Genomic DNA, 17,037 nt, shown 5'->3' on the forward strand with positions numbered 1-17,037 from the left:
TCACAACTTCCTACTAAAATGTGTTAAACTATGCCACATGTATTTTATATGGTGGCTGTCAGTCCCTGGACGTCCAAGGTCGGAGCAGATGAAAGGGGTTTTAGAGGAAGATTGCTTACCCAGAGTTCTCTCCAGTTTGGACAGATTGGTAATATTCCTTAGAGCACTCACTGTTTATTTCCTTTTTCAAAAACAGCCAAAGTGGTTTCTGTTGACTAGTACATAGGAGGTACTTAGTAAATATATGTTGAATGACTAAATTAAAGAACAACATCTCCATTTAACAACGGACAACTTTTCCGGGGGCCTGGGTGGCTCAGTCAGTTAAGCGTCTGACTCTTGATTTCGGCTCGGGTCATGATCTCACAGTTCATGAGACTAAGTCCCACATCCAGCTGTGTGCTGACAGCATGGAACCTGCTTCAGATTCTCTCTCCCTCTCTCTGAGCCCCTCCCTCACTCACTCTCTCTCTCTCTCTCTCTCTCTCTCAAAAATTAAATAAATAAACATAAAAAAATAAAACAATGGACAACTTTTCGGCTTTTCGTAGACTATTATAATTTAATTCTTGCAATACATTGTGAAGTAAGCATAGTAAGCATCATCATCACCGTAATTTTACAAATAAGGAAACTGGAATTCAGAGAGATTAATTTACTCAATCATACAGCAATGGTGTTACAGAGCTGGATTTCAAGCCTCGTGGTGTGAGGCCCCAGCAATACGACGGCGTACCACCCTGCACATAAAAACCCATCATCATACAGTAAACAATCACTTGTCCATTCATTCAACAGAGTAGAACCTCATGCCAAATACTGTGCTACATGTGAATGATTAAAGCCCTATCTCCAACCTCAAGTGTCAATTTTCTTCCTTTCATCCAATTTTAATTTTTTTTTTAACCTTTTATTTATTTTTGAGACAGGGAGAGACAGAGCATGAACAGGGGAGGGTCAGAGAGAGGGAGACACAAAATCCGAAACAGGCTCCAGGCCCTGAGCTGTCAGCACAGAGCCCGACGCGGGGCTCGAACCCATGGACCGCGAGATCATGACCTGAGCCGAAGTCGGCCGCTCAACCGACTGAGCCACCCAGGCGCCCCCATCCAATTTTAAACAATATGGATTAGCTGAAGACAGACACATGAGATCAGCTACTTCCAGATGAGGTGGGCCACGCAAAGCGGACTGGGCATTACTAAGCCGAGGAAGCGTTATATACAGACAGTCATTACAGGCAGACAATATGGACAGGGCACTGCTATTCCATCAGTTTTACCCACATATATAAATAGTGTCCAAAGCTCATTTCTTTTTTTAAAATTTTTTAATATTTATTTATTTTTGAGAGAGAGAGAGAGAGAGAGAATGGGGGGAGGAGGGGCAGAGAGAGAAACACAGAATCCGAAGCAGGCTCCAGGCTCTGAGCTGTCAGCACAGAGCCCGATGGGGGGCTCGAACTCACAAACTGTGAGACCATGGCCTCAGCTGAAGTTGGACGCTTAACCGGCTAAGCCACCCAAGCTCCCTGCAAAGGTCATCTCTAATGCACCAGCTATCAATTACACACCGGTGTGTGCACACGTATGTGTGTGTGGATACGGAACGTCTACAGCTCTGCCTGTGCTTAATACTCTGCTTCACCAAAATGAGTTGCTTCCCAGTATCTTCATTAAGACATAAATGAATAAAACTTTTACATAATAGGATTAAAGTACTGCAGTTAACAAAAGGGCAAAACCAGTTTGCATTATTACCCTCTAACCTACCTACAGCTCTCACATTGACCCACAAAAGATGGTCAATTTCCACAACAGCTGGAGACTACACAACAACAACAAAAAGAAAGTCCAGGTAAGCCTAGTCAAGCCTTCCAACAGGCCTTGGAGAGTGAAGATATGACATAAGGGATTAGTGCCAAATCTTCCAAATCTACGTGGTGGGGAGCAGTGCTGCCTGAAAAGGGGTGAGAGGGGAACTTGGTAGAACTCCCCCCGCCCCGCCTTCACAGGCCAGTCCCCACTCTGGTTGAAGGAAATGCTGAAGTGAGAAAGAACAAGACCCAAGTGAAGAGGGACAAAACCACACAGCAGCTCCATCACCCTTTGTAAATGGACTGATTGATAATAAAAATGTCACATTATTAATCTGAGAAAAATAGATGTCCTCCTACTGAGCTATGCAGTCAACTACAGGTTAAATGAGAAAATGAACTGAGGTTTCGAGGAAGGGGAAGTCACTTGTATTACAGAGAATAATCATAACATTCGGATTCATCCTGGGAAACCTACCATTAGTTAAAGAAATGTTCTTAAAGGTACCTTTAATTACAAGCAAATACATTCAGCACTTGTACAACCTCCAGAAGAAAACCAAAGCTGAATGACTTAATCTGTCTGATATTAAACTCAATGCTAAGATTAGTCTTTAAGACAGTATTGACACAAATAAACTAATGAATCAGAATGGACAATTCAGAAACAAACTCATATACACATTCACTTGATCTGTAACTGAGTGATAGAAACTATATTGCACTTGGTAAAAGATGGTCTTTTCAATAAATGAGTTGGGTTAATTAAATATCCATATAAAGAAAATAAAATTTGGGGCACCTAGGTGGCTCAGTCGGTTAAGCTTCCAACTCTTGGTTTCAACTCAGGTCATGATCTCAGTTTGTGAGTTCAAGCCCCATAGCTGTGTGCTGATAGCATGGAGCCTGCATAGGATTTCTCTCTCCCTCTCTCTCTCTGCCTCTCCCTGGCTTGCTCTCTCTCTCAAAAAATAAAAATAAATAAACAAATAAACAAACATTTAAAAAAAAAAAGAAAACTTACCCCTGCCTCACATCATACTCTACAGTCCATCTGAATGCAGTTTAGAGCTGAATGTAAACAGTGAAAAACAGCAAACAATTTAGAAGACAAACCAGGAGATTATCTACAAGACTTTAAAGTAGCCAGAAGTTTCTTAAAAATGATTCAAAAAGCACTAATCAGAAGGGTTTGGGGGGGGGGGGGGGAATGATAAGAACTTCTGTCCAGTGAAGGAGCCAAGAGGAAATAAAAAGCAAGCCAAGAAGTGGAGAAGATAACTTACAACACATTTACTCAACAGAAATGTATATCCCTGGGGCACCTGGGTGGTTCAGTCAGTTAAGCTTCCCACTCCTGATTTCAGTTCAGGTCATGATCTCATGGTCCTGAGATCGAATCCTGTGTTGGGCTCTGCACAGGGCATGGAGCCTGCTTAAGATTCTCTGTCTCTGTCTCTTCTTCTGCTCCTCTCTCCCATTTGCACTCTCCCTCTCTCTCTCAAAAAGAAAGAAAGAAAGAAAGAAAGAAAGAAAGAAAGAAAGAAAGAAAGAAAGGGAGAGAGAAAGAGAGAAAGAAAGAAAAATATATTTCCTTAATATATAAAAGACTCCTACAAAATATAAGGAATCAGACAACTCAGCAGATAAAAAAAGTAAAAAGCATTTTTTAAAAAAAATTTTTTTTCAACGTTTATTTATTTTTGGGACAGAGAGAGACAGAGCATGAACGGGGAAGGGGCAGAGAGAGAGGGAGACACAGAATCGGAAACAGGCTCCAGGCTCTGAGCCATCAGCCCAGAGCCTGACGTGGGGCTCGAACTCACAGACCGCGAGATCGTGACCTGGCTGAAGTCGGATGCTTAACCGACTGTGCCACCCAGGCGCCCCGTAAAAAGCATTTTTAAAAAAAATTTTTTTTAACGTTTATTTATTTTTGAGACAGAGAGAGACAGAGAATGAACGGGGGGGGGGGGGGGGGTGTCAGAGAGAGGGAGACACAGAATCCGAAACAGGCTCCAGGCTCTGAGCTGTCAGCACAGAGCCCGACGCGGGGCTCGAACTCACAGACCGCGAGATCATGACCTGAGCCGAAGTGGGACGCTTAACCGACTGAGCCACCCAGGCGCCCCAAGCATTTTTTTTAAATAACCAAAGAGCAGGGCGCCTGGGTGGCTCAGTGGGTTAAGCATCCAACTTCAGCTCAGGTCATGATCTCACAGTTTGTGAGTTTCAAGCCCCACACAGGGCTCTGTGCTAACAGCTCGCAGCCTGGAGCCTGCTTCAGATTGTGTCTCCCTCTCTCTCTACCCCTCCCCCGCTTGTGCTGTCTCTCTCACTCACAAATAAACATTAAAAAATTTTTTAAATAACCAAATGGCCAATGAACATATGAAAAGGTGCTGAGCATCCCTAATTATCAAAGAGATACAAACTGAAACAACAACGTGATGCCACTATCTAGCTAACGGATTAACTAAAATAAAAGGATTAACAATACCAAGAACTGTCAAGGATATGGAACAACTAGAACTCTCATGGATGGCTAGTGGGAATGTAAACTGATACAATCGTTCTGGACAATCTTTGGTAGTGTCTACATCCTGAAAATGACCAGATGGATATCTTCTGACTCAGCGATTCCAAATCCTAGGTACTTAGCCTGAAGAAATGCACACCTTTGTTAATCAAAAGACAGGTACGAGAATGTTTATACTGGAATTATTTGCAAGAGCCAGAAACACCCAAAACTTATATTAACAATAAGAAATATAAGCAAACTGTGGCATATGGAATATAACACAAGAGTGCTATCCAATACAGAGCCACTAGTCACATGTAAATTTTAACATAAATTAAGGGGCACCTGGGTGGCTCAGTTGCTTAACCTACCAACTTCGGCTCAGGTCATGATCTCACGGTTCGTGAGTCCGTGCCCCGCGTCAGGCTCAGCGCTGACAGCTCAGCGCCTGGAGCCTGCTTCGGATTCTGTGTCTCCTCTCTGCCCTTCGCCCGCTCGTGGTTTCTCTCTCTCTCAAAAATAAATAAATAAGAACAGTAAAAAAAAAATTAAATATAAATTAATAAGATTAAATAAAAGTAAAGATTCAGTTCCTCAGTCACAGTACCCACATTTCATAGGCTCAGTGGCCACATGTGGGGGTTGGTGGCTACCATATTGTACAGCACGGACGTAAAACATTTTCATGAAGCTCTATGGGGCATTGCTATTATACATGCAGAAATGAGACTAAATGAATCACAGTGACAAGTAAAAACATGGGTGAATGCCACAAATGTGGAACAGAAAAAAACAGATACACAGGAGCATATACCACATGCTTGCACTCATACATACAAAGTTCAAACACTAACACAACTAATCTACGGTATGAGGAGTCAAGATGGGAGTCACCCTTTAGCAGCTGGGGACACTGACTGGAAAGAAGCATAAGGAAGTGTCTGAGCTTTTGGTCATACTGATCTAGATCAGCAGACGTGGACGCAAGCGTGCTCACAATGGAAAAATACACATGGCTCGATACTGATGATGCGTGTACTTTTCTGAGTGTAAAAATTACAACAACAAAAAAAAAAAAAGGAAAGAAAGAAAGAGAAAAAAAATGCTCAGCCTCAATCTACTTGCTAAACTCCTTTGTTTCAGTCCTCCTCTGATAAAACGGAACCCAAGACACTCATCCTGGATAAAGGCTATGGCATGCCTTAGGATTACAGAATAACTGTAGCCAAGAAATAGGGATTTTTAACAAATCTTACATTCATCTTCTATTTTTACATGGCTGTCATGGATATAAAATGAATAAAGAAACAAGGACAGAGTAAGGAGACAAAAAATGTGGCTGGAAAGTATTTGCCAGATATTAAAAGAGAAAAGACCAGGGGCGCCTGGCTGGCTCAGTCAGTTAAGTGTCCAACTTTGGCTCAGGTCATGATCTCACAGTATGCAGGTTCAGGCCCTGTGTCAGTCTCTCCGCTGTTAGCACAGAGCCCACTTTGGATCTTGTCTCCCCTTCTCTCTGCCCCTCCCGCCCCCCAATAAATATCAATTAAAAACATCTTTAAGAAAAAAAAAGAGAAAAGACCATACGCAAAGAGATTCTAAAAGCTGAGCACTAGAGAATCAGTGATGATTCAACTCCCAACAAGAGTCCTACAGAGAAATGAGACAGCTGTAAACCAACCTCAGATCAAGTTGGTAGCAAAAGGTGTCCATATTCCTTTAGGCTCTTTATTAGAAAGAAAACTCTCAGATTTGTAGACACAGGAGTAGAAAGTTCTCCTAGGAGAAGTTGCAGACTGTCTTGGTGGCCAGCAGCCAACAACCCAATTGAAATTGGGGCGCCTGGGTGGCTCAATTAGTTGGGCGTACAACTTCGGCTCAGGTCACAATTTCGCGGTTCGTGGGTTCAAGCCCTGCGGCGGGCTCTGTGCTGACAGCTCAGAGCCTGAAGCCTGCTTCGGATTCTGTGTCTCCCTCTCTTCCTGCCTCTCCCCTGGTCACACTCTGTCTCCTTCTCAGAAATAAACATGAAACGAAGGAAGAAAGAAAGAAAAGAAAGAAAGAAAAGAAAGAAAAAGAAAGAAAGAAAGAAAGAAAGAAAGAAAGAAAGAAAGAAAGAAAGAAAGAAAGAAAGAAAGAGAAATACTACCACTGACAATATCCCCAATACTTGCATCTGATTTTCACCTTTAAACACCATTTAAAAAGAAAAAATAAACCTACATAGATGTAAATGTTGTAATTACTTATGAGATTTAGATGTAAAGAAAGCAAAATCTCCACAGGCTAGAGATCACTGTCACTTTGAATCTCTCGTTTATTGGCTTCATTTATTTTATTTATTTGTTTGTTTTTGTAAGTGCTCTGGAATGCACAAAGTTCAAGAAAGGTGGGAGATTTAAATTATAACAAGCTGGGGCGCCTGGGTGGCTCAGTCTGTTGAGCGTCCGACTTCAGCTCAGGTCACGATCTCACGGTCCGTGAGTTCGAGCCCCGCGTCGGGCTCTGGGCTGATGGCTCAGAGCCTGGAGCCTGCTTCTGATTCTGTGTCTCCCTCTCTCTCTGCCCCTCCCCCGTTCATGCTCTGTCTCTCTCTGTCTCAAAAGTAAATTAAAAAATAAATAAATAAATAAATAATAACAAGTTAACAACAGCATCATTTCTCAGCGTTTTGGAATCAGAGAATCAACACAAGGAACAACCAACTTGGAAAGGATCTCAGAGGGTGTCCAGTCCATCCGGTCTTATTTCAGCAAAACTGCCTTAAAGAATTTCACATGTTAAAAATACATTCTGTTTTGAACACACCCAGATAAGGGGATTTCTCTACCTTCCTTGCTGTCCCATTTCAATGACTGTCACTCTAAGGAAAGTTCCCTTCAAATACATCCTAAATCCGGCCATGCTGTTTAAGTTATTTTCTGCTTGTTTTCTTCTCCTTCTCCTTCTTCTTTTTAATGCTTATTTTTGAGAGAAAGAGAGTGAGCAGGGGAGAGACAGAGAGGGAGAAGAGGACAGAGGGTCCGAAGCGGGCTCCATGCTGACAGCAGACAGCCAATGTGGAGTTCGAACTCATGAATCATGAGATCACGACCTGAGCCTAAGTCAGACGCTCAACCGACTGAGCCACCCAGGCGATCCTTGCTTGTTTGATTCTTAATATAGAAGATTAACAGTGTTCGTCCCTACCCCTCATGCTAATTCATCTTCTAACAACTTGCAAACTCTTTTGATTTATCATCTATATTTTCATATACATTATCTATCTAACCCTTGCAACAATCCTATTATTAGCTGCTGCACTTTACAGATGGGGACATCCAGGCTTAGAGAGTAAAGAAATTTAGGCTTAGGGAAAAAATGTGACAATCCCAAGGTTACTCAGCTCTTCAGGGCTTGGGTTCAAACTCAGCTACTTGCATCATATATAACTGTTACTAAGACACGAACCCCTCAACCTCTCCATGCCCCCATTCTGAACAAGCCCAGAGTAAGAAGCTGTCCTTTAAAACAGGCTTAGCGAATGCCGAGCAAAACTGGAGGGTTTTCTTGCACAGAGAATCCACGTGTCATTTTATTTTCTAAACTGGCAGGGTGATGTTGCAGTGGGTAATTGTGATTTGTGCCAACATCATTCTCTTCTCTTAGTAACTGTACCCTGACTTCCCTCAGGAACTGTCAATCAAATTGCCCAGCCTTGTCCAAAAAGCTAGCACAGAATCCAGGCCAGACCTCTCAGGCAAGTTTCCCCAGATATCCGATCCTCGAGTGGAGTAAAAGAAGAATGAAAATGGTCAGAGTTCATCCGTGTCACAGAGGAGTTCCCTAGACCTGCCCTGGTTTCCAGGAACTAGCCACTTCTCCACGCTTCTCCACTTTTCCACGCTTCTCGGGGCCACCTCCTGTTCTTGTTAAGCCCTTCTTAACTTAGCCAGGGTTCTCTGTTGCTTATAAGCCCAGAACACTGCCTGATACAACTCTTTAGAGAAACATGAAAATACTTAATTAGTACGTTCTGCTTTAATTATGTGCTTATTCTGGTGACAAATACGAAAATGAAATCAGTCTCTGAGCATTTGGTAAACTAAGAAAATTCCTTCATGTTGAAAAAGGGAGTCTGGGAATTTTTGTTCAACTGATCAAAAGTAGCAGTAAGTTAGCAAGTCCTCCAGAATTCTGGCTACGTTTTTCTTCTGAAACGTGGCTTCTGGGATCTTAGATTTCTCAGGAAGTGCAGAAAATTCAGAAAGCTGTGCAAGTGTTTAATGAGGCACTCTCCTGGTGACAAGTCCTTTCTTAGAGGGAGGACAGAGATGCCGTAGTAACATGTATTCCCAGTGGCACTCATTGGCCAGGGAAAAGGGAAATGGGTGTCAGGCCTGCAAACTCCTGGCTAGTCAATTTGGTGCCGAGTGAGGCCCAGTCATCTGGGACTTCCAAGTCTAAAAGCAGAAACTTGAAAGAAAAGGTGACAGTGTCTGACTTTGACTCAACAGTCTTGAATTCATCGCATGAAGAAGCATTGCATTACATTCTATTCTCCTCCGGGGACCAGACAAAAGAGCAAAGTCTATGAGTCCTCTGAAATTGCCCTAAGAATAGCTTGATTTCAAAATTCTCAGAAACTATCCAGAAACAAGGATAAAAAGGATACCAGGATCTGCTAATCTGGGGTCATTTACTCCATGAAAAAAAAAAAAGCTCTCACAACATTCGGCACATGACGCAGAGACAACGAATTACAAAACAAGAGGTCTGTTTACTGTGACATCACTTGCAATCCGAGAAAATAAAGCACATGCATATAAAATATCAACAAGGCAATGCAGGAACTGCCAGATAAAGATAATAAATACATAAAAATCACGGGTCAATACCTGACCTATTTCCCACACTGTAATTCAACGGAGTTCTTAGCCATGTGAGCACAGAAACTTTTTTTTTTTTTTAATCTCTCCTTTTTTACAAAGAGCTGATTTCAGTACCCAAACAACGAATAATCAGGATATGTCTGTTTAAGACAGGAAACTGTAAGATAATACTGATGGACATTCTCCCTTTTGGACAGTAAAAAACGATGGAGGATGGAGCACCTGGGTGGTTCAACTGGTTGAGCATCAGAGTCTTGGTTTCCGCTCAGGTCATGATCCCAGGGTCATGGGATCGAGCCCTGTGTCAGGCTCCAAGCTGAGCATGGAGCCTGCTTAAGATTTTCTCTCTCTCTCCCTCTATCTTTCTCTCTCTCTGCCCTGCCTCTATCTTTCCCTCTGTCCTGCCCCTGCTCATGGACATGCTGGTTCTCTCTCGAAAAGAAAAAATAAAATAAATATCAATTTAAAAATGACAGAGGAACCTCATAGAATGCCTTGCACCTAGTGGAGGCTTAAATGTTATCTTTTGATTTGACTGAGCAACAAATCTTTAATCCCTTTTAACATCAGCTATCAACAGTTGTGTTTAGGGATATGGCAAAGCAATATTTAGGAATAAAACAAACCTAGCTCACAGTATAGTGAGAAGTCATCTTCGGACCTGTTCTCTCGCTTGGGCGGAGCCCAAGCGGCTCACCTGTAAACGTCACTCACTTGGCAGAGAAAATTCAAGAATGGGATAGCAGATACTCAGAGAAGAACTGATCTTTATTTTTGGTAAAAGTTTGCAATTTATTACAAGCTACTCCAGAGCTAGCTAATCCCTGGATTATAAGTTCTACAAAAAGGCGTGGGTTGCTACACCACCATCTAGGGCAGAGACCATGGCCTGGACTCCCCACGACCACTGCACCAGCCCCCCAGCTAACTGGAGGGACTCTCAATTCAGTGTAGTAACACTTATGCAGGAGCCAGAGAAATTCCAGTATTCTGCTGTGGTATTCTCATTGCTGGAACCAATTTCACAGCAAACAAAACTGTGACAATTTCCCAGTTAAGAACACGCCATACTATTTGTAAGCTACATTTTGCTTTATAAAATACATGAACTCAGAGGCAAGTACAGAGTCAGGCAAGTACACAGTTAGCAAGTTTTTGTTCCTATTTATGCTACTACCAAACACTGTGGCCAACGTGTACATAGATGCAAAGAAGCCTTTATAAAAACTATGTTTTTTAAGTTTTTTAAGTCTTTAGTGTCACAAAATAATATAAGTCACAGCGCATTTCTTCCAAGTAGTTGCTAATAACCTGCACACCAAATCCCTCAACTATTTATTAAACAGAGAGCATATTGTAACCAGAAACCTCTGTAGAAAATTCTAAGTAAAACATATTATTATTAACTGGGTGTCATAAACACAAGAAAATAAAATTCAAACTTCTAAGCCTAGATTCAAAACCTTTCGGAAACACATTCTAAACCAGTTTGATTTTACTTTCCAGTTCTCCTAAAAATTCTGTTCAAGTTAAATTGGCCAACACAGTCACATTCCTTTTTCTCAACATTTATCCCTGCCATCCCTCCGCCCCAAAGTGCCTCTCCTTCAGCTACCCCCTTGACTCTTTCTGAATTGTAAATTTCTGCCCAGCCCTAATGAAACTTCTCTGCACCCCTGAAAGCACAGTTTTTATTCGCTTTTGCACATAAAACCGTTTCAACAGCTATGTGCTGATCTGAATAACCATTTTTACAACTCGGGGGCAGAAGAGGAAGCTTTCAGGGGTCTGATGTTATAATGATTTGCCTGTTCATGAAACAGGGTTGTTTTGAGCCTTTATTACACACAAGGTACAACACCAGGGTCAGTGAAGAATGTTGAGGTGCAATGGATACACCCTCTACCTTCAAGGAGCTTGGAGTCTAGTGGGGAAAATAAGATCAACACCCAAGTCATCATAAGAATACAAACTAGACAATTATAAACACTCCTCTAGGGCTTCTGCTAAAGGAGGGTGGGATTACTTACCCAATGGAAGGGGGCAGGTGTGCAGAGAAGGACTCTAGGAGGATGTAGCAGCTGGATGCAACAGAAAGAAGACTTGAGGTCCTTAGTAAGCATTGACAAAGGCAAGGAGTGGGCAGAGCTTGGAAGTAAGGAGTGATGCTTCAGAATATGTGTATGTTGTAGAGAAAATGGAATGAGTGGGTAAGTAATTTATATTACAAATTAAAGGGGATTCAACATACTGAGAAATTCAGAGGTCAGCACACACTCATGTCATTGTATCAGGCAGTATGTGAAATAACCAAGAGAAGGCGGAAGATTCCACAGGGTAATTATGATAGCTGAGAAAAATCGTAACATTTTAACTTTTTATGATATTGCTTTTCAACCGAATGGTGTTCATCACAGTAAATTCTACTTAACTAGAACTGATACAAAGAGTTCACGTGTTCTTAAATATTCTTTATTGTGTTATACGAATAAAGCAGACATCCCACTCTGTCTTCTATGTCTCTACACGATGGTACAATAAATGATCTTCAAATGAAAAGCTACCATCAAAGCAAGATCCTGAAACATTCTTCTGGAATATCCAAGAAAGACGATTTTTCTGCATCAGTAAGAGAGACTGCGTTATATTATACAGTGTAAACTGGCAATACGTTATATATATAACACATATTGCCAGTTATACACATAGACACATCTGACCCTTAAAAAACACAGGTTTGGGGCACCTGGGTAGCTCAGCCAGTTGGGCATCCCACTTTAGCCCAGGTCATGATTTTGCAGTCCGTGAGTTCAAGCCCCACGTAGAGCTCTGTGCTGACAGCTCAGAGCCTGGAGCCTGCTTCAGATTCTGTCTCCCCCCACCCTCGCTGCCCCTCCCCGACTTGCACTCTTTCTCTCTCAAATAAATAAATAAATAAATAAATAAATAAATAATAAAAAATTTAAAAAACATTAAAAAAACACACAGGTTTGAACCCTGCAGGTGCATTTATACATGGATTTTTCTGATATAGTACAGTACTATAAGTGTATTTTCTCTTCCTTGTGATTTTCTGAATAACATTTTCTTTTCTCTAGCTTGCTTTTTTGTAACAATACAGTGTATAATACGTATAACACACAAAATATGTGTTAATCAACTGTTTATGTTATCAGTAAGGCTTCTAGTCAACATTAAGCTAGTAAGTTTTGGAGGAACCAAAAGCTATACGTGGATTTTTGACCACATGGGGATCAGCACCCCTAATGCCCACATTGTTCGAGGGTCAACCGTACATCATAGCACACATGTGGTAACGCAGCCAGAATTCATCAGATCATGATATTATCAACTAATTGTGGATTGGGAAAGTCACTGGTATTAAAGGCAGTTCCTTCAACAGAATCTCCTCCCACTGCAACAAAACCAGCGTGCCACTATTTCAGAAATTCACTACACTGAGATTTCTTAGTGGGGAAAAACAGCCTTGATCCTTCTACATGTAGACTGGTCAGATATCCAGGCAGCCTCATGTGGTTCAAGCAAACACGTTCCCAGGCTCATAAAGCTGCCCAGATCTTTTTCACTCTCGAGGGTTCTTTGTGGAGGGCCTCTCTGCTATTTGTGGACACGCTCTCTTGTTGCCCTCGGCAAACTAAGGGCGAGAGCATCAGTTACATCAGAAACAGCCAGTCGATTTCAAGGAAACATCCAAGAAAAATAAATGCCTGATTTTAAGATGATGTGTATAGTTAGAAGCTTCTCAATGGTAACAGAAGTGAAGGTACACAGCACTGCTTTATTTTACCTATGATTCACTTTGAGTTAAAGCCTAGCGTATGAGTCACAGCGGGCCTGCCAGCTTCTTGCTGTTACATATTGATCCGGGTGTATGGAACCATTTCTAAGAGTAGATTCTCCAGAGTACTGAGGGAGAGTGGAAGTTCTGATGAAGCCCTAAAGCAAGTGTAGGTACAAATTTAGTGCTCTGTCAACACAAGGCGAGGCTTTACCAGCTTACGATAAAATCAACACCTCCAAGCCCTGAAAAAATGTGTTGTTTTTTTTTTTTTTCCTAAACCCTTCTCCAGTGACGTTAGAAGTTTGCATTACTTGAACACAATTGCAGGGAAACGTGTTTGAAAGGTTATTGGAAGTGACAGATGGGCCTATTTTGAAATAAAATTAAGCCTGTGGCACTACTGAAAGGAAGTCACGAAATCCAAAATTAAACCGGACAGAATGCTCTTAAGCTGTTTTTGTTCTGTTTTTTTTTTTTTTTTTTTTTTTTTTTTGCCAAGGAAGCACAAAGAGTGGGAGGTTGAAACAAGGCTGCTGCCTCTTCTCTGAATTCACTCACCTTGGTCAATTTGTCTTGAACTCACAAACTGTCTTCTTAATGTAGGGTGGCGTCCCCTAAGTTTTATACCTCCATCTGTTTACCATTGAACATCCAAATAATGTCTTTCATCAGTATCGCTAAGAACACAACTCTAATTGTGCATAGATGTGACTTTAAAGATTTAAGGGAAAAAAAAAAAACTATAAGGAACGTATTGAACCATTAAAAGTCCCATTTAAGATGAGATGAAAAACACGCACTTCAAAACCCACCCACTGCACATCCCAGACCTGTGAAGGGTGCCTGCGCACCGTGGATGGCTACGCCAGCGATCCCGTGCGGATCCACGCCTACCTTATTGTGCTCGTACTTGTAGGGGATCTTGAGCGTGTCCATGGCTCTGATCATAGCCTGCATGGCCGTGAAGATGTTCTGATACACCAGCTTGGTGAAGCCCCTTTTGTCTTCATCAGAGTAGCCTGACCCATGGATGATTCTCATCTGCTTGATAAACGTACTCTTGCCGCTCTCTCCTGTCCCTGAAAGATGGACAACAGCAAAAGATGTCGTCAGACCATGACACCTTCTCAGTTTCCCAGACAACGAAACCAGACAGGGCGGCTTGGACATGGCATCCCCAAACAGCCTGCTGGAGGGGCATCATCCCAGGAGGGCACATCACTAGGGGTAGAAAGGCCACCTGTAGAGAACACTCAGCAAAACTGCAGGGATGAGGGTCCATTTCAGGAGCAGATGAGCTTAAACGAAACAAAACCAACCAACAAACAAAAAACCCTGTCACCTTTCTGTAAGCCACCCAGTGTGGAATTTTGATAGTGTATTTGTAACCACATATCTTATGGCAAACACAACGAAATCAGCATCTTTTGAAGAGAATAAACACTTGATAAAGCTCTCTTCCCTGGAGAATATCTGCAAGACTGCCAGGAGGCTGGGCTGCTAGGCAGGATCTGGATCTGGAAATGACAATGCGCTTACATAAATGCCATTCGTAGGAAGGAAAAACGCCTAGAAAGTTCTACACATTTTCTTTCCTTTTAAAATGAAGTGTGTGAGTGTGTATATATATATGTGCTGTATATATGTGTGTGTATATATATCATATATTTTTTATATATATCACATATATATGATATATATATCACATATATACCACATATGTGATATATAGACATATATACGTATCTATATATATATAAGCATCAACTGTATCAGTGGCTGTTATCCCAAGGAATCACCTAATTCCGAGAAGTCACAGTGACACTCCTGTCTGCTCATTCTTGACTAATAAATAACCGTTACTGGATTTTTCTCTTCTGTGCTCGTATTTTTCTCTTTTTCAACATCTATTTTCTGTTAGTGTAAGCCTGAGGGCAATCCTTTCAAAGCTACCAATGACCATGGAAGGAAGAAGACAGAAAGATGAGATCATGTCACTGAATGACACTCTATTTCTTCCACAACTTATCCAACACTACGACTCTAAAAACTTCCTTTCTCCAAATGTGGGTGGCTTCTTTCGTACGTCACTTCATTTCTGAATATTTCTCACTCACTTTCAGGCTTCCTTGAGATTTCCAAAAAACAAATGTCTCTGTCTTCCCCGAACAGTGTAGAAAAACACTGAAAGTACCTATTTGCACATTACATTTGGAAGAATATAATATTAAAACACAGGATGACAGGGGCATCCTCATTGCCACTTCCTACCTACAAGGTGCTTACAAAAACAAGAAAAGAGAAAAGGAAAACTAAAACTAGGAATACAGCAGCTGTCCCAATTTCATTTTGTTTTTCTGGTGGTTGGATTTCATTATTATCTTTATAAACAATCAAGAAAAATTCAAATGAGTATTATGGTTTTCATAGAAGCACTCTTAAATGACTGCAGATGTCCGCGTAAACGCAGAAGCCTCGCACGGTTACGACGGAAGATGATTTCTAGCCCCAAGGTTCTGGGTCAACAATTCCTTTATCATTTTCAGATGACTCTTAATCAGCACTCTGGACTCCTCCAACTCCAAAGTTAACACTACAATGTGAATGCCTCAACCCATTTTAAGGAGCTTCACCGGAAGAGTTTAAAAGGACTATTTTACAATTCCAACCTTGAATACTGGGGGAAAAAACCCCAAAGCATCTAAAAAGTAGCACCTCTTGGTAGAAAAAGAACTACAGAATTGTTTCTCATCACCGATTAACAACTTATTTAAAAAAAAGAAAAACTGATATCTTTACTCTCCCAAGCAATTCAAAGTACACAAGAAAAAAATCCAGCTTGCCTCTGTTTATTATCCTTATCCACGGGACAATGGCTTGCTCTGAGGGCCCAACCATAGGCGTAATCATCAAATCAGAATCCCCGCTAGTTTTTTCCACAACAAAAACAAGAAGAAATCTTAATTTGTGAGGTTAATGACACGAGAAGGAAAGAGAATCAGGCAACAGGTCCCCTTCCTCCTGGCTTTCTGTGCAGCTTTTATATATTCATTTGGTGAGTAGAAAATACAAAATATAAAAATAAATGTAAAAAGATATAAAAATACGAAAGCAGCAGACAATAAACTGCACTGGCTTGTGTTTCAACAAAGTCTTGCTGGGCAGGAGCAGTCAATGCTTGGCACCTCTTTGGATCTAGTCACCTGGGCATCACACTAATGAACTCAATGAGATCAAACTAATGAGATCACACTAATGAGATCAAACAGAGGCAGAGCGCGGGACCAGTGAATGAATGGGGGGCACGTAAACAGGAAAGAAAAAAGCATCCAAAAACCAACTCCACATTAAGATATTAAGATATTAAGATTCCTAATGCCCCAGATATGTCCAGGGATCCTCTCTCGCCATTTGCGTGTCTTGCTCCACGCCCCAGGAGGCTGACCCAAAAGGATTTCACGTCAACAGTTCCCTTACCCTCTGTCTTTTTCTTGGGTTTAGTTCATGGAAGACACGAGGAGACCAGAGAGTAGGAAAATGAGGAAGGGGAATTTCCTACAGCTCACTCCCTACAAGGGCACCAGAGGCACGTTGTGTCTCCTTCAAAAGGCCACAGGTCCCGCTGGGTGTCTGCTCCCATACAGTTACCCTCTCTTGGTTCTTGTGACTGCTCTCTCCCCTTGCCGGGCTGCTACTTGCCCCTATGACCTAGTCCCTTTATAGAACTCCCCTCAGCCACCCAGCTGGAGTGCGCCACAGGTTTCCTACTGGGACCCTGACTGGTACAAATGCCACAGGGAAGCAGGGGAAGCTTGGTAAGATGAAAGATGGTCGTTTCTCTATAAATTTTACTCATAAGGCAGTCTCTAGTCCATAAAAAGCTTACTAGTCACTATTTCACTCTGACAGCATTCTCCCAGAGGCCAACCATGATGAAGAAATGCTACAGCCCAATTCTACCCCAAAGTCCTAATAAACACAGTACTGGCCACCCACCCCCACAGTGTGTACACGTGCAAAACAAACA

At 41.8% G+C, this 17,037-nt stretch overlaps 1 protein-coding gene across 3 annotated transcripts in view; it reads right to left on the minus strand.

Moving 5' to 3' along the window:
- Positions 1 to 17,037, minus strand: part of LOC112868673 (guanine nucleotide-binding protein G(q) subunit alpha) — a 316,778-nt gene that overhangs the window by 196,837 nt on the left and 102,904 nt on the right. For all 3 annotated transcript variants that reach the window (XM_086685047.1, XM_086685048.1, XM_025931649.2), the window contains exon 2: positions 13,905 to 14,089. In XM_086685047.1, coding sequence (XP_086541173.1) covers positions 13,905 to 14,089 — 185 coding nt within the window. The remainder of the gene's footprint in view (positions 1 to 13,904; positions 14,090 to 17,037) is intronic.

This window comes from Puma concolor, chromosome D4 (genome assembly GCF_028749965.1).
Source record: "Puma concolor isolate L17-30 chromosome D4, mPumCon1.1.hap2, whole genome shotgun sequence".
Lineage (NCBI taxonomy): Eukaryota > Metazoa > Chordata > Mammalia > Carnivora > Felidae > Puma > Puma concolor.